The sequence below is a fragment of the Lytechinus pictus genome, chromosome 13, assembly GCF_037042905.1.
Source record: "Lytechinus pictus isolate F3 Inbred chromosome 13, Lp3.0, whole genome shotgun sequence".
Classification (NCBI taxonomy): domain Eukaryota; kingdom Metazoa; phylum Echinodermata; class Echinoidea; order Temnopleuroida; family Toxopneustidae; genus Lytechinus; species Lytechinus pictus.
Window position 1 is genome coordinate 25320042 of NC_087257.1, and position 22296 is coordinate 25342337.

Here is a 22296-nt window from a genome sequence, read left to right on the forward strand (position 1 = left end):
AATCCCAGGGGACTGTAATGGCCCCCTTAAAAATTTCTATGATAAATCCATAAGCACGGCAGGGCCACGCCATATTGTTCAAGACTATTTTTTGGATACATGCATGGATATGCGGTTATGATATTACCATGGAGCTATCAGCACATTGATAGCTCCATGATATTACACAAGTGCATGTCAGACCAGAATTGCTCAATATCGTGATTTCATGTATAAAGCCAATGCAAATTTTTTGCCAACATTTGATCTGTATCAATATTTGTGCTTTTTGTTAATGATTGGAAAATTATTACCAATAATTTTCATTAAAAAACTATAAAAAAAAACCAAAAGTAACCACAAAACTGTACATAAGAAATATAAAAAAAACAAGTAAAAAAAAACATTGAAAAAAACAATTTGATCAGAATTCCTCAATTAAAGAAATAAGCAGTTCAAGGGCCTAATATTTATAGATTTAAACCCAAACTTATATTTCATGCACTTGTGGGTACCCGGTAGGATGCGAAAATCATTGTAGCTTGTCCAGTACTGTGTGCGCCTCACTAGCGACTGACTGGAATACTACCCAGGGAGTGGAGGATGTGCATGCATTGTGTGCGGGAATGACTGATTGATCCGATGACTGGCTTAATAATATATCTGTAAAGTGCTTAGACACATCGTTCCAATGTATTAAGCGCTATATAAAAGCGGACTATTATTATCATTATTATTACTTAAAATTGGTATAATTGATTCAAATGAAATAAAGCATATTGAGTAAATGAAATTAAGCTTTGAAAGCCTATATTCTATAGATTATGTTGTTTTCTTACATAGCGCAACTTCTTCTCACCCCCTAGATTGACAAGACTAAAAAACCCTGAGACTACATGTATGAGGAATAAACTTATAAAATGTCAACTTAATTTTTCGGCATTCAATTTCCTTGATTTAGTAATTTTGGGAAAAATATGAATTTTTCTGTTGAAAATTCAGTAACAAAAATTGTAGTCATCTCTTACTTACTCCATAAATGTATTTAAAACATCAAGAGCTTAAATCATACTGTATTAAGTGTATAATTTAATTGATTTACAGGAAAATTACATCGTTCGTTGGAAAAAAAAACGTTTTAAAACGATTTAAAACGTTTTAAAACAATAAAAAACGTTTTATTTGTTTTTTTTAATAAAAAACGTTTTTTATTACAACCCTGGGTGGGGGCGAGGAAGGCTTTTATGGAAATACAGTTTGTAGAAATGGATGTGGGGTAGGTTTTTATTTCAATTTTTCCTTATATTTCTTCAGGTTTCCGTTTATTTATGAAAGCATACCAATATAACCTAAACCCTTCTTCCAATAAATGCATTTCTTAATTTTTCTTGAATTTCCTAGGAAACTATTAGTCCTAGTTTCCTTACAAGGAGGTCAAACTTGACAAAAAAAACTAATAAATTGGTGACACTTTGGGAAAGTAGTTTATTTCCCTTTGTATTTCCACATAGTGTCTTTTCAAAACAGTTTTACTTTCAGGTGCTGTTCCTGATTGTTAAAGGGATGGTCATGGCTGAAAATATTTATATCTTAAAACATACAGTAAAATTCACTGAGCAAAATGCCGAAAATTTCATCAAAATCGGATAACAAATAATAAAGTTATTGAAGTTTAAAGTTTAGCAATATTTTGTGAAAACAGTCGTCATGAATATTCATTAGGTGGGCTGATGATGTCACATCCCCACTTTCCGTTTTCTTATGTTATTACATAAAATCATAATTTTTTCATTATATCATACTTGTGTGAATAATATGTCTCCCTTATAATGAAATAAGTTGTAGCAATAGATATCTAATGCACTAAATCAGTTGTCAATCCAATTTTTCTAGTTCTTGGAGGAAAAAATTTGAATAAACCTAATTTCATATAATAAAATACAAAAGAACAAGTGGAGATGTGACATCATCAGCCCACCTAATGAATATTCATGTCAACTGTTTTTACAAAATATTGCTAAAGTTTAAAATTCCATAACTTTGTTATTGGTTATCCGATTTGATGAAATTTTTGGCATTTTGCTCAGTGAATTCTACTCTATTTATTAAGCTATAAATACTTTCAGCCCGGACCATCCCTTTAAAAGAAATTGTGTGTTACTAAAAATTCCTCCTTCTGTTAAAGACCAATCCTACCTTTGAAATAAAACAATGTGTGTAGAAGGAGAAAACATGAAAATAGAATGGTGAAAACATGGAAGAAGCCAGATGATGAATAAGAAAACATGGGTGTTTAAAAGTGAGATGGATAGGATAATGTCAATCTTCAAATTGGCAGCTTTGTGAAAAGATTGTTACAAGTGGTAAGGACAGCACATCTCTTTATTTGTCATAATATTGATTTGACTCTTTCTACTGTAAAAATATGTTGATGAAGCCCCTCACTCTAAACAACTATTGTTTAAAGATTTCTTCAAAAGTTTTAAACAAGTCGCTTAAAAAACTTTAAATGATGTCATTTCTCATGGCATGGATGTACTGCTACAACTCTCTACTGCTTACTGAGGTCTTATGTTTATTTTGACTGCACCTTGATCAGTTACTGTTTGTTTATATTGCCCTTTATTACCTCATGTAATCACACATGCTAGACCCGTATCTCCATCCAATGCAGGCCAAGCTTGGAGATGCTATCTAATTAGAGGTATGAGAATATAAACTATCACTGTCAGTTAGAAGTGGAACTCTTAAATGAGGTATCTTGTTTATTTGGACCAGCCTCGTCTTACGGATTAGTCTAATCCCAGACTCTTTCCATCATTTGTCATTAGTGTATCAAGAATCATTGACTTCATGTATCAAGTTAACTTGTGGTTTGAACCAGTCTATCTACTATTGCTTGAGAAAATAAGAAAGTCAACATCTTTAATTAAGGGTAGATACCAGTTGACCTTATGTAGCTGATGGTTGACGCGAATGACTAAACTGAGTCTAGAATTAGACTACTACTGGATTGATATGTGATGTCCAGAGATGTGTTATAATCTTTTTTGTTTTGTTAAAAAAGTACATGGTGTCTCAGTAGTGGCTTTCACACCCCTACCAATAGGAAAATATCCACAAATTACAAGCATTTGTTTGAACCTCAAAATAAATGGTAATTTTCCCTTGTTCACACCTACCCAGAACAATATTTAACATTACTCATATTCCTATTAAAAATATTTTGAAAAGTTTTCCCTCACATCGAAGTTTATCAGAATTTCTTTCACACTACAGCCTACAAATATGTCACAAGAGTCTTGGAGAAATCCCAGAAAAGTTTTATTCACTTTTTGAAAAAAAGAGTATTTATTTGCAGGTATATTCTTCATGGGATAGTATGAGTTCATTCACATTGGCAAATATCAGGTATTTTGTCAACAGGGTGGTGTAAAAGTCCCTAATTGTGTTTATTATGAGATGCTTTGAGGCTATAGTACACGTAGCAGAGATATAAGCAGGTAGATAATTGCTTGCCTCATCCTCGTTGGCTCCTCCATGCCTACCTTTCTGTTCTCCATCCACCCCTGTGATGTCCAACATTATTTGACATTATTCACCTTCAAAATGGTTTAAACAATATTGCTTAAAATACTAAATGTTTTTTTGTTGTTTATTGATTCTAAGTTGGTTGTCCTTCCATGAGTTAATGCAACAAATAACATGTGAAATTTAGGCATTGTTCTGACAAAATGATCAAACTTCAATTTTACCTTAATAATAATAATAATAATAGGTATTTATATAGCGCCATCTATCTAGAAATATTCTATTCCGAGGCGCACAAGAAAAGAAAGAAAGTTTGGATGAGTGTCAAAGTGCCAGTAACTAATACTGTCAGAAAAGAAAAGACTTCAGTTTGGATTTGAAGGTCTCCAGTGATGGTATAATTCTTAAATTTAACATCAAATTATTCCAGAGAGAGGGTGCTGAGGCAGAGACAGCTCGCGCACCATATGCTACACGACTACACGTGTCTTGGGAGTCTTAAGAAGTTGCTGGTGTAACATTGCAAGGTGTATATATATGATAACTATAAAGCATTGATTGTTATGAGATGTACCCCATTGCCTACTCAGGAACCCGATGGTCCCTGTACAATGCTGGTGTGAATTACAAATTAATTAGTCAATGGGTTAACCAATTGTTTTCCTTTTCTAAAAATTTTATGTCCAGGGCTTTAATAGGAGCTCCAGAGGCATCTACTAATCAACCAAATGTCATCAAAGGGGGCGCCGTCTACAAGTGTCCTGTCGCTCCTCTTAGCGGGCTTAGTGCTTGCGAACAGATCCCATTTGATACAACTGGTAAGTTGATTAAAAGCACTTTTTATATACAATGTATAATGTGAACAAAAGGGAGGGGGTAATGGGTGGGCAGGGAAGGGGTTGTTACTCTTTAATGATGCTTTCACGTAGGTCACATTTGGTTGCAAACATGAAAAGGTATATATCATGTACGATTTACCCTGTAGAGGTCTACATGTTGTATGATTAAGTACAATTTTTGAGGCATTGCAAATGATTACGGCAATGACACTTACAGAATGTATTCGCACTACCGATGAGCATTGTGTGAATTATAATGGCCAGTGTTCTGCTAAGTCTCAATGAGGCAGCCATCAGAGAGTAATTTTGCGCTCCTGCGAGCATACACCGTAAGACTACATGATCATATTGTACTGTTGCATCATGGGTAAATATACAGGACCTAGATGAGATGTTTAGGTCATGTGCTGGTGCTGTTCAAACTTTCATGGTGGCTTCAAGCATGATGATCTTGCAGACCATAGTGGCAAGCTGTCTATGCCCCATCTCTTCATCTCGGTTGACAGATGATGGCTTCATTGGTCTTCAGTGGTTCATACCACTCTCTCACTATGGGGTAAAGAAACCCCTCTGGATTCCCAAGTGCCATGAAATTTCTGTTTATCAACAACCACTGGGGGTTGTTGTCATTGCCTACTTTTATACACAAAAACAAAACAAGTATAGCAAATCCATGTACAGGATAATTATATAGACCTGCTAGCATTTCTGGGTTATTAGGAAATAATTCTGACTATTCATAGCTTTTGGTTTCAATATTACCTCCCTGTATTTCTCCTTTTTTTTAACTCCATTACTCTCCAATCTAACACCATGATTATTGATGCCCTATCCTATTGATTGGCCTCAAATTTTATGTGCCATTTCAATTTTTCCCCATTTGTGTTGTATGCATCCTTTGAAATAATTGGGGTTTGTCCTAAAAATATTTAAAAAATCAACTGTTAATATTTCATTTCATAGAAATATTTGCATACTTTCCAGCTCATTTCATTTTGATTAATCTAGACTATAGATAGAGAAAAGACAACTGAAGAGTTTGTACCGCCCTGGTAGCCAGGGGTTTAGGAGTTCAATTCCTTTTTCTCCTTAGCTGAAAAATGTGACAAGGTATTTCATACCTGAGAATCTATTTTCTCCCGTAATTTTCTTGCTTTGGGAAATTTAAGGGGTTCGATTTAACCCCCTCCCCCCTGGCTATAGGCTTGGTTTGTACAAGCCCATTGCATGTATTTTGAATTTGGCCTAGAATCACTAGTATATTCTAATTTGATGCTACGTGTGACCTTAAGATCCATGGTAGTTGAGGTTACCTCTAAGAACAAAAACAATAACCCTCCCAAAATATCCTGGTAGGTAGTAATGAGGAAACCCACAAAGTCCAAAGCTACATGTAATATGATATCATATATTTATGCAACAGTTACACCTTGGAGAAAGAGCACCAGGTTATATCACACTGGAGTTTAACCTGGGAACATGTGATATACATGTAGGCCTTTTTCTATTATGTCAAGAGATTTTCAGATCCTTTATTCATGGAATATAAACCATTGAAAACGTGAGTGTAATAGGATAGTAAGATATTATGTCCATCATTTTTTAAAGAAAAAGTTTATTCACTTTTTGCTGGCTACTACTACTACTATTATGGTCATGCAAATAAAAAAGAAGAAAATGATTCAAGGAAGTGACCAAAACCAAAGCTTCCCCAGATTGTACGAAACAAACAATCTTGTGAAAATGAAACCAAGTTCAAATTTCATGTTGAGATGTCAGTTTATATTTTTGTATATTGCCTTGTTAAATTAAAATAAGAAAGAAAATTGATCTACAGAAGTACAATCTATCAAGGAAGTGAACAAAAGGAAAGGGTTCCCCTGTTCAACAATTTAACAGGGCTTTATCTTAACACTTCCGTGTGAGTAAAAAAAAACTTGACACCTCACAAATCGCCAATTTAAGGAAAAATTAAGCCATGAGCACATAATTATTATAAATGGCCTGAAAGAGTATGTTCTCCCAAATAATTTGATACCATATTTATGTGGTATGTGTTGATGCTTGGATAATCGGGAGGTATTCTTTGCAGTGATGTAAATTTTGACTTGTGCCAAAGTAAGGCATGATTGCAGTTAATGAATCCAGAAGTCAATGATGTCATATATACAAGGGGTGCATTAAAATCCATTTCAAAACATCTCTTCAATAATTCAAATTATAATTGTTTAATGAACACTTTTTAGCATCAATTCTTAAGTTGGAAGGGATTTGCAAATTTGTTTGCTAACTCATGTAAGATCATGACATCATTGGCATCTGGGGTTCATTCAATGCAATCATGCCTTACTTTGGCGCAAATCAAAAATCACTGCAAAGAGTACAGGTCTGCTGATTATCCAAGCGTGAAGACATTCCACGTAAAACGGTATCAAATTATTTGGGAGAAGATACTCTTTCCAGCCATATATAATGACTATGCATGCATAACATATTTTTTCCTAAAAGGTCAAGTCCACCCCAGAAAAATGTAGATTTGAATAAATAAAGAAAAATCAAACTAGCATAACGCCGAAAATTTCATCAAAATCGGACATGAAATAAGAAAGTTATGAAATTTTAAAGTTTTGCTTATTTTTTACAAAACAGTGATTTGTACAACTCAGTGACATGCTAATGAGACAGTCGATGATGTCCATCACTCACTATTTCTTTTGTTTTTTATTGTTTGAATTATACAATATTTCATTTTTTACAGATTTGACAATAAGGACCAACTTGACTGAACCATTTAGCATAAAACAATGCTAATTCCACATGTTCAGGGAGGAATTAATGTTGTTTCACTTGATAATGAGAAGAAAATTAGAATATTTCATATTTCATATAATAAAATACAAAACAAATAGTGAGTGGATGACGTCATCAGTCTTCTCATTTGCATACCGACCAGGATGTGCATAATAACCTTTTTGTGAAATTAAGCAATACTTTAAAATGTCATAACTTTCTTATTTTACATCCGATTTCGATGAAATTTTCAGTGTTGTGCTTGTTGGATTTTTCTCTTTTTATTCAAATATAAGGTGGACTTGTCCTTTAAATTAGCGATTTGTGAGGTGTCCAGTTTTTTTTTTACTCACGCGGTATATCTACAACTATATGCTTCAATAGCATGCAGAGTCATGAAGGTATTTTAAAAAATTCACAAATTAAATCAACTTAAAGGCCAGAAATACCAAATGTAACTTCATATTCTTTATAGCTTTGATTTGTAGAAAAAAAAACTAACAAAGCTAATTGAAAATATCCTGACTGTATTCAGAATGCCCCCCCCATCCCATTCCTACCCCTGCCACCAGATACACCATACTTCTTCATTTGAGGTTGAACTTGAAACAATAACAAAGCACCTTCAAATGAATCAAATCCTGTTTTCCACTTTTTCATATTTGCCCCAAATCTTTAAAATGTCACTCTGCATCATAAAATCAATTAGTAAACGAGTGACACTGTAGTCCTGATGTATGGAAAGAGCAATTCTGACACCTTTCATTTCTTGCATGACAGTAATGTGAGACTTCCTCCTCTTGGGACATTCCACTTGCATGATGGGGCTTGCCAATCTACTTGAGGGGGTTCACCTATTCACCTCTTTCTTTGACCTCATGGAGTAAAGGTCAAAGTCATAAATAATAAACTGTTAGTGTTGTTGGCTTCCCTTCTAGGAAATAGAAAGTGTGGGAGGATGTGTCAGTGTGTGAACTCATATCATAATATGACATGCTCTCTCAAAATGATCCATCGAGAAGTTCTTTCAATAATTTCATATTCGTCATGCAAATAACATGATGGCAATAATGAATTTTTGATTTATTTCATAAACTTCAGTGATTTAAGAAAAGACAAAGGATGTGAAAAGTCAAAATTGTATTCAAAGTTCTATTGATTTTCATTGCAAATAAAATGCTGGCAATAATGAATTTATAGTTAGGTCTATATTATGAATGTCAATGACTTTAGAATGAACAACGAATGTGAAAAATGTTCAATTTAGGTGGATTTGGGCATAGTTAGAAGTGTCTTCAAGTGAATTTCTTTTTAAGATAAACATAATCATAAGATTGAATTTTGGAAGAAACAATCTAATAGTGCTTTGGAAATAGTGATCTTGATTAACATGCTATTTTGGAATCACCAAAATGATCACAAACAATCTATTTCTCTGAGAGTCATATGCACTACAAACAGAAATGCATGGAACAATTCATACATTATGGCCTGAATTCACAAAGGTGGTTTTTAAGACCATCGGTTGAACCCATGGTTTATGCAGATTTCCTGTGTAAATTACGCTTATTTACCGCATATATTAATAGGCCTACACAATTTATACCTCAACCAGAAACAGGCCAAAGCAGTGGCTGGATGGAATGCAGACTCCACTTTCCTGAACATGTGACACCGCTGATCACAATCACATAATTCAAAGTGCATCTTAAAGGGCAAGTCCACCCCAACAAAAAATTGATATGAAAAGAGAAAAATCCAACAAGCATAACACTGAAAATTTCATCGAAATCGGATGTAAAATAAGAAAGTTATGGCATTTTAAAGTTTCGCTTAATTTTACAAAACAGTTATATGCACATCCTGGTCGATATGCAAATGAGGATACCGATGACGTCATCCACTCACTATTTCTTTTGTATGTTATTATATGAAATATGAAATATTCTAATTTTCTCCTCATTGTCAAGGGAAACAACAATTAATTTCTCCTTGAACATGTGGGATTAGCATTGTTTAATACTATATGGTTCAGTCAAGTTGGTCCTTATTGTCAAATATGTAAAAAATGTAATATTGTATAATTCAAACAATAAGAAACAAAAGAAATAGTGAGTGATAGTGAAGCAGTTCAGTTTTACGATAATAATGATAACCATGATTCTGTGATCAAAATTGGTTGCTTAAATTAAACATAAAGCTATGGATGGCATGCTATCATAATACGTGAAGGCCTACTAGCTACATGTATATATTCACATAATGATAAAAGCCTTGCAGTTGTAATATGATAAATGACTTAATACAGAATGAGCAAATATTGGAGTGGAACACAATAAAATTAGATTAAGAGATGTCTGTTTGCCAAGCTAAAAAACGAAAGTCACCTTTGCACCTATTGGTTTAAACAAGACAAGCTTGCAGTGAAAGAGAAAATATAGAGGGCAAATGTAATAAAAAGAGTTTTGCATATTGTTATTTCCTGCCATCACATGATTGAAACTATAGTCCTATATAAAGAATGAATATTTTATTTTAATATTACTGGGGTACATTCCTTTGAACTGTTGTTTCATCTTCTCTCTATATTCTTTCTTTGTAAATATTTCATATTGTAAGCCTGTACATGCATGCATCACTCGTTCTTAGTGTGAAATAATTGTTTTGCAATGACTGAAGCTTATGTTACAAGACCTTTGTTTGTTCTATTAATGAGAAATTATATTCTCTGTATGTTATAACCATGTACAATAGCCCTGCATCTCATGGATGTGACTGTGAATTTACTGTGAATGATATTGACTCATAAAGCAATAAATAATTAAATATGGGTATCAGAAATCTGAGTTTTTGGAGAATAGGGATGAAAAAAAAAAAGCAATATTAGCTTTTATCACTTGAACTGAAATTGAGTTTGACTGCCATTTTTTTTCCATTTACTCTAGTATCAGATTTTTTTTTTTTTTGGGGGGGGGGAGGGGAGGGTGGTACCCATCAAAAAGATTTTAGGGGGATTAGTCAAGCTTTGTACAAACTTCAAGCAAAGTGAACTTCGAGAAAGTAAGAAAAGAGTAGGCCTACAAATGAATCCAATCCTCTTACCACATGTATGGATGATAAGGTACAGTAGTATTGAAAAATCAATGAAATATTTACAGATTATACGGGGTATTACAAAACCCTATATGGTATATCTATACAACATGAAACCCAACATGTAGGCAGACACATATAGACTAGGTATTATTGAGAGAGAGCTGAACAAATCACAACAAAGATTAGCTATGCTTTGTGAAAATTTTCAAATGGAGATTACAGAAAAGTGTTTAAAGGATAAGTGGTTTAACATCATGAAAGGACAAGAATGTCTGCCCTCAGAGAACAGTGGCGTACAAATGGTGGGGGGGGGGGGGGTTGGGGTTTCATGGTGCTTGCCCCCAAAATAATTTTTCGCTACCAAGAAAAAAAGGTTAAAAGAAAAAAAGGAGAGAGAGAGAGAAGGGTGAAATATAATATTATTTTCCTGAATATCATGTCAAAATCTTGCTCGCTCGCTCGTAATTTTTCATGAATTTTTCCTGATATGCCATATCTCACCCCTTCAAATATTTCGGCTCATTACGCCACTGTCAGTAACATTTACACATGTATATAGCGCGTAATACAATGTTTCTAAGCGTTGCATTCTATTACCCCGGCTTTAGCACGGCTATCCTGATCGGACGCTCAAGCATTCAAGGAATTCCTTCCTACCGGGTTCCCATTTACTACACCCATGACCTGGGTGGAGAGTGGCAAATGTAGAGTTTATTGGTCACCAATGATTCCTGGCTCGTTTATCATAGAATAATGATGGTTATGTGTATGTGTATTTTTATGCACTAATACATATAGGCACAAGCCTGTGTATTCATTGCATAGATATTGCATTACTTCACTTGTGTTTACTATTGTTGTATATAAATTTAACACAATTTTTCATCTGTGCTTGCCATTGAAAAATGCTGTATCATTTTTGCATTTTTAAACACATAAAAATTATCATTTACATTGACTTAGGTAGGCCTAAAAGCTTTGTTTCAGCTATCACTTTTTAAACATGGTTTCATGTAGCAAACATTTTTAGACACCTGAAAAATATGTTCATTTTCATTGTCGTCTAAAAGCTTTGTTTAGCTATCTCTTTTTTATGTAAAGAGATTCACAGCTGATTCTGTACATGTCTAGTATTGCCAAACCAAGAACAAGAAATAAATTATTTACAGAAAAACCAATTTACAGAAAAAATCCCTCGCATATTTTTAAAAATGAACGTACATAACTCCATAAAATGAATAACCCTAAGACTAGGAATACTGAAGTCAATCACCAGCCATACTTTCAATCAACCCCCTAAACACTGCATAATGTTTTTCCAATTTCCCTCATGACGATAATAAATGAAAACCGACCGCAAAGCGAATAAATAATTGAATTGATGTGAATATTCCGCCATCTCTGTAATTCAGTGCATAATTCAATGCAACATTGAATTCCCTTGGCATCCACGGTGATGGAAGGCCCAGCTGTACAATTCTCCATATGTCACAATTGCTGAAAGCCTTTCTCTGGAAACATATGCGTTTTTGTTAAAAGGCCACCATAGAATCGGACGTCATAGCCAAGAGTCGGTTTGTACACTCAATGGTCAGTGCATGACTTAATGCACAAAAGTAGCAGTTGTAGTCGATGGTAATACATTCCTTGCATTGTTCATTGTTTAATTTTATCCAGTTTTTATTCATTTTTTGGGGGGTCTCCCTAGATACACACTTCCATTTGTTTATGAATCCCACATGAGATGCATGTATTTCATTTTTCACACCCTTTACCTGAACCCCCCCTTCCATGTAGGTTTACCATCTTATTTCTTCTGAAGTGTTTGATTGTATTGTTACTTTTTCACTTTTATGTACTATTACATATTATGTATTGGGTGTCCTACTCATCAAGCTTCTGCTTTTAGGGGCACCCTAATCATTTAAACTCTATTTTCAATAATTGTGCATTCATGAATGATTTTTATATTGATTTTTAATTGATTGAATAAAATGAATGGAATTGATTTGAGTTGAAATAAAGCAAAAAGACTGAAATGTGATCAGTCATCCGAATTCAAACCTCTTTTTCTACAATAAGAGTTGATCAAATGATAAAACATTCTACCGTAGTCGTGTGACTGCGATTCATGTTTGTAATATTGCATACATTACAATCCCAAATATCTTAAACTGTCTTGTCTGCAGTTCAATACTATCCTTAGGTTAGATGCGGACATTTGAACTCTTAGGCCCGTATTCTGAAGTCGGGTTTAACTTAAACTCAGGTTTAAAGTTGTGGTTTAAGTATGGAGAGCCAATTGCTACATAAATCACTAACAGTAGACATATCATACTTCAGCTCATTTGGCTCACAAATCATTCATAATTGTCTAGGAAGTATAAAAAGATTATTGGCTTCACCATCGATGAATCAGGAAAGAGCATAGTAAACATAAACGTACAACTTAATAAAAAATGTTGATACTTTTGGCTTCCCATACTTAAACCACAACTTTAAACCTGAGTTTAACTTAAACCCGACTTCAGAATACGGGCCTTAATATCTAAAATAAGAGATGAAGTGAGTATGCCTGTGTCTGGAAATTATTAGCCCTGGTGTCAATTAGCTCTTTTGGGAAGCGGAAATTCCAGGGTAATTACCTCAGTACATGGACGACTACCTTTGATACGTTCACACGGTACTATACTATCCTGCGTGTTTAGAAAATCGAATTCTGTACAAACCAGTTGTTTGCCTCTACATATAAAGTTATAAGCGCTTCCACAATGTAAACTGCAACAACTCCCACAGCTCATCATAACTTGTACTACGTATTACTACCCTCTATCCCATGTCTGAACGTGGCATCAATGTACAAAGGTATGCCATGTGAACATGACAATAGAGGCAGGCTAATTGAATTCTGTACACACCAGTTGTTTGCCTCTACCAAGCTCCTTGCCTCTACATATAAAGTTATATTTAAAGCGCTTTTACAATGTAACTTGCAACAACTTCCACAACATGTAGGCCTACTACGTATTACTCCTATCTATTCCATATCTGAATGTGACCTCAAATGTATAGGTATACCATGTGAACATAGCTGTGTAGGGAACCTTATTGAATTATGCACAAGCCAGTTGTTTGCCTGTACATATAAAGTTATAAGTGCTTCTACAATGTAACTTGCAACAACTTCCACAACCTGTACTACGTATTACTCCTCTGTATTCCATGTCTGAACGTGACCTCAAATGTATAGGTATGCCATGTGAACATAGCTGTATAGGGAAGCTACATGTACATGTGATTGAATTCTGTACAAACCAGTTGTTTGCCTCTACAAATAAAGTTATAAGCGCTTCTACAATGTAACTTGCAACAACTTCCACAACCTGTACTACGTATTACTCCTCTGTATTCCACGTCTGAACGTGACATCAAATGAATAGGTATGCCATGTGAACATAGCTGTATAGGGAAGCTAATTGAATTCTGTACAAACCAGGATAATGAATTCAGATGTCCTGTCACTCCTCATCACATCTACTGATCATCTTTATAAGATCGTTCAAGATACATCATACATTGTAGAACCGTCTTTTGTCATGCAAGATCCAAGTTACAAATTCTTTGAAAACTATTTTTGGCAGAGGATATAATTCTTTAGCATGGTGCCTTTCGGAATTATGTTGGAACGCACAAGTTTGATTTTACTTTAAAAATTTACAGAGTTTTGTAGGTCTGTTGAGTCTTTACATTAAAAAGTTTCATTTATTTCTTAGTAAATGTGATGGAATGGTAATTGTTTTCATAAAATTTTGGAAGTGAGCAATTACCATTTTTCCCCCTTTTGTTGAACTTCTACAATAACAACAGGAATCAATGGAATAGGCCATTATTTTAATGTAATGATAATAATAATAATAATAATGATAATGATAATAATGATGGCTACTTATATAGCACACAGGTCCACCTTTTGCTGTTCATGGTACTTCAAGAAAATAAACATTAACAATTTAATTAAAATGAAATAGAAAAATAGAAAAGGATGGAAATTGCTTTGTTGTGATCCTGTTATTATTATGTATGCATCTATCTAATGATCTTTATTTGTAATTGTTTTTATTGTGTAAATGAATTCAATGAAATGGAATTTGATATATTGATTATAAAAAGACAATTTTCATTTGAAATGAATTTTGAAAAAAAATCAAGAGACAATAATAGACTGTATACTGTTGGCTTAGTTTACTTTCTGATTATAAAAACTAATATAACAAGTTAAATGATTATGTGACATTAAGTATAAAACAATATTTAAACATTATGATAATGATACAAATGATGAAAATTACTGTCAATCAATTATTTTCATTTTCTCTTTTCAGGTAACATAAACAATGTAGACAAGTCTAATCAGTGGTTTGGGGCAACGGTAGCTAGTGGAGGGACTGATGGCCAAATCTTGGTAAGAATCTTTTCAGCTTGTCCTTTAATAAATCAAAACTAACAATACAAAAAAGTATTTGAATAAAATGGAATGGCCTTATAAAGGGGGATGTACATGTTCACAGTAAAACACTGTTTAAAATTTTATACAACAGTTCTTATTACATTGTATTTGAACCTAACAGTAGATTTTTAAAGTTAAAACCATGCTTTATTTATTAAAAACTAAGTATTCAAATTTAAACTTTGTTGTTTAAGATTTTATACACTTTTGTTCAAACTGTTTAAACAACTACTATAAGGTTCAGTAAACAGCATTGTATAAAAATTCTTGACAGCATTTTCACTGTGTACATGTAGGTCTATAGTATATCATTCATATTTCTGAAAGGCAAGTTTATGCTATCATTAATGGTAGGCTTGTTGAATAAGTTGTACAACATCTCAATCAAATTAATTAAAACAAAGAAGTAATATTCTTTTAGTTTTCCCTTTTTAGCTGAATTCATGGTTTTGTATTAAAATTTGATAAAAATTAACAAATTTGTTTTCTTCCAATCATATAAAAAAATGTTGTAGCCTTCTCATGGAATATATGAAATCATCAATATTGTAGCTTTTTGTGGTTTCATTGAGGCATTCTTTGTTATCAAATCTATGAAAATTAGATTACTTTTTTTTAATTGATCTGTTTTCTTATCTAATAGGTAAGGAGCAAAACAACTTATTTTAACATGTGATTTTGATAAAAGTTACACTGTTTTGCTTGTTCAATTTATCTCTATTTTTTCCTCATATCAACATTTTATCTTCATGGGAATCTGAATGGTGCTCATAAAATGATCATGATATTTTAATGAAAGGTTTTATGTGGAGCAGAAAATAAGAGAGGACAAAACACTGCTTGGACTTCAACATTTACAAGTTTAATAAACTCATTCTGACCCTTAAAGAATCTATTATAAAAAACACTCATATGTTACGTTCATAGGCATGTGCTCCACGACTTGTGTGGGTTGAGACAGCTTTTGAAACCATGAGGCAAGAGCGTGAGCCAACGGGAACATGTTTCGTCGGAGAGTCTGATTTCACAAACTTTGTGAATTTCTCGCCGTGCCAGAGCACTAACAGTAAGTAGAGTCAGGCTAACAGACTTATTCTATTTTTTTTTCTGTGGCGGGGGGGGGGGGGGGGGGTAAATATGTATGGAGATTTTAACTTCTAATCATTTTAGGGCAACAGGTAATATTGCCCTCACGACATCCAAAGTCGCCCTGAGAATTTGCAAAATGGAATGCTTTGGGGCGAACATCTTTTTTAAAGTTGCCCTAAAATCAACTGTTAAAATAGTTCTATAATCTTTATTGTTTTAAAGATATTGGCCAGGTTTCTCACTAGATTGCAAAATACTTGCTTTAGTTTATTACAGACCATTGAAAATTTAGTATTCTGGACCCCCCCCCCCACACATACACACCTTTACTTCTAAAATTTTCAAGTATGACAAAATATTGTTTTATTGAAATCTAAAAGAATCAACCGTTTTGATAGCTTTGAGCTTAAGCAGATTTTACTGTTTATTTGGAAAATGCATTATTTGTGCATCAGTGATGTCAGAAAAAAAAGCTGATTTGTTATTACTATAATCTGTGATTGTATTGTCCATGACCATTCCACGCTTATAAAATGAAAATTGTCCCTTTGCATTTCAAATTGTGTTTCACACGGCCCAACAGTTGTGCCATTCAGCTTTGAAATTATGTTCACAACACATATTCATTGTTCTTAATGACCCTAGTCGCATCGTTCTGTGCAAGCTTTGCTTGTGACTTGCGGGTGACTATATTGCTACCCGCAGGTTGCCCACATTGATAGTATCTCACACATATCTTGCATGCATTTGCTTGCTGAAGTGCACGCAGAAAAGTTTTGAACATGCTCTAAATTTTGTTGCGAGTGAGTTGCGGGTGATTGCCCGCAACTCACCCACACGGCTTGCACGGAATGATGTGACAGGGCCTTAAGTTCGCTATAAGGTGTGATGTTAGTCCCTCAACTGAATATCAATTTAAGAAGTACTTCGAAGTTATTTTGCTATCACACAGTTGAGTCTAAATATGAATTGGGAATGTGTCACAAAGATATTGGTGTAGAAATGAAATATGAATGCAACATCTACTGTATAGATATTGCACAGTCATCAACTTACTGCAATTTTAATTTGATTTTTTCCTTATTTGTTCTTGTTTTATAGGAGAAGATTATGGATTTGATAAAATTACCCATTGCCAGGCTGGCTTCAGTGGAAAAATTCTCAGCGTAAGTTTACCAAGTTGATTTTAATCCTTTTTAAGAAAACAAATGAAAATTTGATTTTCTAGCCAGGTTTGCTTCGTTGTCTTTCATTAGTAACCCACTCTATCGTACCAAAACTCAATAATAAACAATTATATGATATTGACTGGCCCCGAGGGTAACATCAAATATGTTGTCCGCAACAGAATCGTATTGGCCTGAGTCTTTAGACGAGGGCAATATGTTTTTTTAAAGGGCAATATATTTGATGTTTCCTGAAAGAAGAGCCAGTCAATATTATTATTATTATAATGACCTACAGCTGTGTAATTCAAGCTATTACATGTATTTGGAACAATTTATATGCCTGTTTGCTTATCACTACTTATGATGTCAGGTTATTCACAAACTTGGCAAAGTAATCCTTGCTAAAATTGTGACGTAAATTGTTACCGCACATGCATCATGCATGGCGCGCACGTACACTTAATGCATAAAATTCTTGCGCTTGGGAATGCATATGCACTGGCCGCACCGTGCATTATCTACAATACATGGGTTCACAAACTGGTTCCAACCAGATTTCACAAATACTGAAATTAGCGATCAAAATCAGCTCCTACTATGCAAGCACACCAAAAGAAATATGGCCAATGTTGCCCTCTGTTTTTGTACGGCATTCCTACGGGCAAAGCCCGGGGAGGGCAACATGGCAAATGTTTACCCTGTTGGTCTTGGATTGAACGTAGTGGGGGAAATATTACATTTATTTATCTGCTGAAATGCCTGGTATAGGTAATTATTATTTTTTTTCATCCAAATTTTCATTGTATAACATACATGCCCTATGGGTTGATCAGACATATATCCCTATTTTCCTACTTACAAGATATTACAGTGTATATTATGGAAACGCGGTTTCCAATCTTTAAATTGATAACAAAATGAAAAAAATATATTATTGCTAGTCCAATCTAATTCAAATTCCAAATTTACCATAAGTTTTGAACCATGATTTTTGTCACGTTAGCATTTCAATTCATTGTGAAAATACAATAATGCAAAATTGCTCATTTTCATATTTTCTTATTGGGGTTATGCCTCTCTATTGGGCCAGTGCACAATTCTCACACAAAAAGAAGCATTAGGTTGCATGATGTGGTAGTGGATAAAACATCTGACATATGATATTTTCTTGTTCAGTTGCTTTATTGATGTTTAAAGCTGGATTCACATCAACTGTTTATTCCCCCGGCCGGCTTCAGCTCAAGCTGATGAGCTGCAGCTTAATTCAGGCACTCAGCACATAAATTCAAGAAATTAATTCTGCTGGACACCCATTCTCGTCACCTGGGTTGAGTGCAGCAGAAAGTGAATGAATTTCTTGCTGAAACAAAACATGCCATGCCATCCCTTATGATTTGAACCTGCAACTCTGTGTTTGAAAGTCATGAGTCATAACCACTAGACCACATTAGATTACGACATTGTTCAAATGAAGAGCTTAGTTCCACAAGGTACTACATCCACTTTTGATGAAATTTAGTTTTTGATATACCACCATTATTCAGGTATGTACCTGTCTTTGAACAAAAGCTTTAACCTCAATTTTGTAAGCAACCATGAGAAAAGGAACTTTCTAACATCACTTTTCCAAAGATGCCTGTACAAAATATGGTAGACAAATTTGTTTTTCTCTGAATCAATAGAGATGGATGCATTCCTTTTTGGAACTAAGCTCTTCAATAAGCATTCTGCAAGTTCTTGTAAAGTTTGGTGATTCTTTAGAGGAAGCTGAAATCGGAGTAACTTATTTGTTTTTCCCCCCTCTCTTATTATAGGATAACAGTGCATTAGTAATGGGAGCACCTGGAAGCTACTATTTACAAGGTAAGAATTTAGAGACCCTTTAACACATTGATTGAATGCAGGGCCAAATTTCATGATTGATTGCATCGATGATTATGTGCAATCCAGGGGCAGATCGGATTTTCGGATGGCACATTTGCCCAAGGAAAATTTGACAAGCAAAAAATAACATGAACAACTTATTTACATTAAAAATATAGTATACAAATAAGGCACGTAAGTGCGTGCATGCAGGGCCAGATAATGAACGATGTGCGAGAAGTGCCAATGGATATACCGCACCGAGGTCTGTTTGGCGAGTCGAGCACAGAGTTCATTATTTAGGTCCTCTATGCACAAGAATGTGTGCATTGTTTGTTTTATACAACTCCCCTCATCACCCATGTTACCGAGTTGCCCCGAATGCTATATTTGATCTAAATTCTAGATTATTCTAGATAATTCCAGACCTCGCACTATCCTGTACTCTGACATCAGAGTGCAGGATAGTACTTTTGGTATGACGTCAGAGTGCAGGATAGTGCATTTTGGATGCAATAGTGCAATTCGCTGAATATCATTTGATCCGGTTTGGACCAGTCAGATTACAGAACATTCTTTGGAGTTGTATAAACTATGACTCTCAATTTGGCTGGGAATGCCACCCCCCCTGGATCCGCCACTGGTGCAATCAATTGAATAAATCTACTGTATGATTGCATCACTAAGCTACTTATAATGAGACTTGAAATATTAGAATCACATCGAGTCCTTGTACTTTATGGGGGAGGGGGCAGATTTATAATTTGGCCTAATAACTTTTGGATTTTAATTAAAACATATATAGAATACATCACCAGAAATATTTTAGAGAGAATAAAGTATATAATGTGCCCAATGCTACTGCGTTTATGTAACTAAAAATGTTTAAAATCTGGTTATCACCAAAAATATTCAAATTGGAGACACAATGGAATCATCTAAATTGGTGTTTTCCATGCAAATTCAAAATGTATTCTTTATACAACTCTTTAAGAAGTTGACGTGATAAATTTCCGAAAGAGATGAATGACCGTCAAAATTTTAAGTTCATTGAATGCTTTATTGGCAAAAAAGTGTTTATTGTCACCATTAACATAAAATATATCCTGTTTCAACTTACAGTTTATTTATTAATGCACATTGTACCTATACCCTGGCCCACATGTATGTTGGCCCGGTCCCTAATAGGTTAAAGGAGAAAAATATTAACCAACAATGCAATGTTCTCTCATTGTGTTATAAATATGTAGACTATATGTTGTCATTCGGGTAGGTATATATTACAAGACTACATTGCGCAGAATGTTGCATTATGGGTTAAAAATCTGGCCAGATTTGAGTAGTTGAGGGCAGTCGCTGGTTTGTATTTTCTTTAAAAGAAAAGAATTGTAAAGTACTTTAGTGGCCAATTTAAATTTGTAAAATCAAATCAAATGAAGTGTCATTTTGTTCTACAGATATTTGCTTGTACATTTACCCAAGATTTGACATCATGAAATATGTGAACAACTGATGTTTGAGGTGGAAATATTCCTTGACTATTCTGACTAACTAAAGTGAATCATCTAACATAGAAGTATGGCCTAAAAATATGGTCCTGTTTTATTTCACTCTTTTTATTATTTGATTGTGTTTGAATTGTAAAATTGCTTTCTCTCATCAAGAAAAAACTGTAATTCAGAAAAAATGAACAAAAATGGAACGAGACTCTCATTATTCTGCTTTTATTGAAACCAATTGGACTTCTGCGTTTAGAATTCTTGTTTGAATTTAGACTGGTCATTACTAGGAGTCATTAACAAACTTCTATTTATTCTATTTGCAGGACAAATTTATGTTCAGAGTCTATTGAACCAGAGTGTCATACAGGCAACGCAAGAGAGTAATACCGGAACTTATTCTTTTGATAACAGTTACAGAGGTAAGTAGATGAAAAGAAATAATAGAAAGAGGGGGCATTTCATGAACCAATATGGCAATGTTACATTATGTAACTGTTATAAGTTACTGAAATACTTGCATGTGATTGGCTGAAAGCATTAGTTGTGAGTGAAAGCATCACTTCTAAGATACTGTAACTGTATAAAAGTCTTTGTGGAGATGTTTGGTCAAAACAGTCTAAGACTGGTCTAAAAAATTCTGGTTGCATTAATTTTTAGCAGCAGACAGCCTCGCACCAGCAAAAGTTTCTTCAAAAGTACATATTGTAATTTATACTTTGATCAATATAGATTGAAAGAAAAAAAAATTCTAAAAAAAAATTGGGATGAAAATAATGAAGCTAAGGCCTGTCTAAAACTTTGGTATTATGTAAAAACACACATTTGGCTCTCATACCCCAGTTGTTTGTAAAATTGATTTTTTAAATTTAATTAATTCTTAGCAGCAGACAGCCTCGCACCAGCAAATATTTCTTCAAAATTGGGACGAAAATAATGAAGATAAAGCCTGTCTAAAGCTTTGATATTGTGCAAAGACACACATTTTTGCTTCCAAAACCCAGTTGTTTGTCAAATTGATTGTAACTTTATGCTTTCTGAAACAATCTCCAGGATTGAAATTCAATTCATCTTCATGTTTGTGTGAAAATGTGAGATAAACCAAAGTACTGTAAGTCGTCATTAATCCCTTTGCACTTTGAAATCATAATGTAGTTAATCTAGCTTCTCGTTTTTGTTTTGATTTGTGGTTTTAGACTAGATTTGAAGCAATTTATCAGTTGGTTTGGGAACAAATTGAGAATTATCAATCAACAGTCATTAACAGCCAGGGATTGTGTTTATCACTCATAATTGAAATAGTATGGAGGGAAAAGTAAGCTGAATTCATGTTGTATTTTATGTTGAATTTTGTAATCTAAATGCATGGGAACTTTCCTAATCAAACAGTTTTTGCCAGAAAGTTTTTTATGATTATCATGAACATGAATGTTTGATGCACTGCTGAGGAGGGAGGGGTAGGGGGAGTCATATAGATTCCCAGTTCAGATTTAAGTGTGATGTAAAATCACACTTAAATTTCCTGGAGCGTGCTGTATAATCGGTAGGATTGCGCGTTACATATCATGCGCACATCATCAGCATTTAAACATGACTATACTTTAAATTTAAATCTTTGTGAAACACCCCCCACCCCTCGGGCCATAATGCTGTATACCAAAATCTACCCATGGAAGAAGAATCAGTGATACTACATGAGCCCCGCATACATTCGTAATTCCGAAGCTTCGTCATTCTGAAGATTCGTATTTCCGAAGGTTCGTAATTCCGAAGGTTCGTTAGTCCGAAAACGAAATGAGGTTCGTAATTCCGAAGGTTCGTTAGTCCGAAAGCGAAGTGAGGTTCGTAATTCAGAAGGTTCGTTAGTCTGAAAACGAAATGATTAACGAACATTATTTCATTTTCGGACTAACGAACCTTCGGAACATCGAACC

The 22296-nt window shown here is 34.2% G+C and overlaps 1 protein-coding gene across 1 annotated transcript in view; it reads left to right on the top strand.

Annotated features, from left to right (window-relative positions):
• The first annotated feature begins 1244 nt into the window (after positions 1–1244).
• LOC129274266 (integrin alpha-8-like) overlaps positions 1245–22296 on the top strand; it is a 51914-nt gene continuing 30862 nt past the window's right edge. Inside the window, exons 1-7 of the mRNA XM_064108281.1 lie at positions 1245–1255; positions 4198–4328; positions 14618–14697; positions 15670–15808; positions 16933–16997; positions 18815–18863; positions 20689–20784. Of these exons, the coding sequence (XP_063964351.1) occupies positions 1245–1255; positions 4198–4328; positions 14618–14697; positions 15670–15808; positions 16933–16997; positions 18815–18863; positions 20689–20784 (571 nt within the window). The remainder of the gene's footprint in view (positions 1256–4197; positions 4329–14617; positions 14698–15669; positions 15809–16932; positions 16998–18814; positions 18864–20688; positions 20785–22296) is intronic.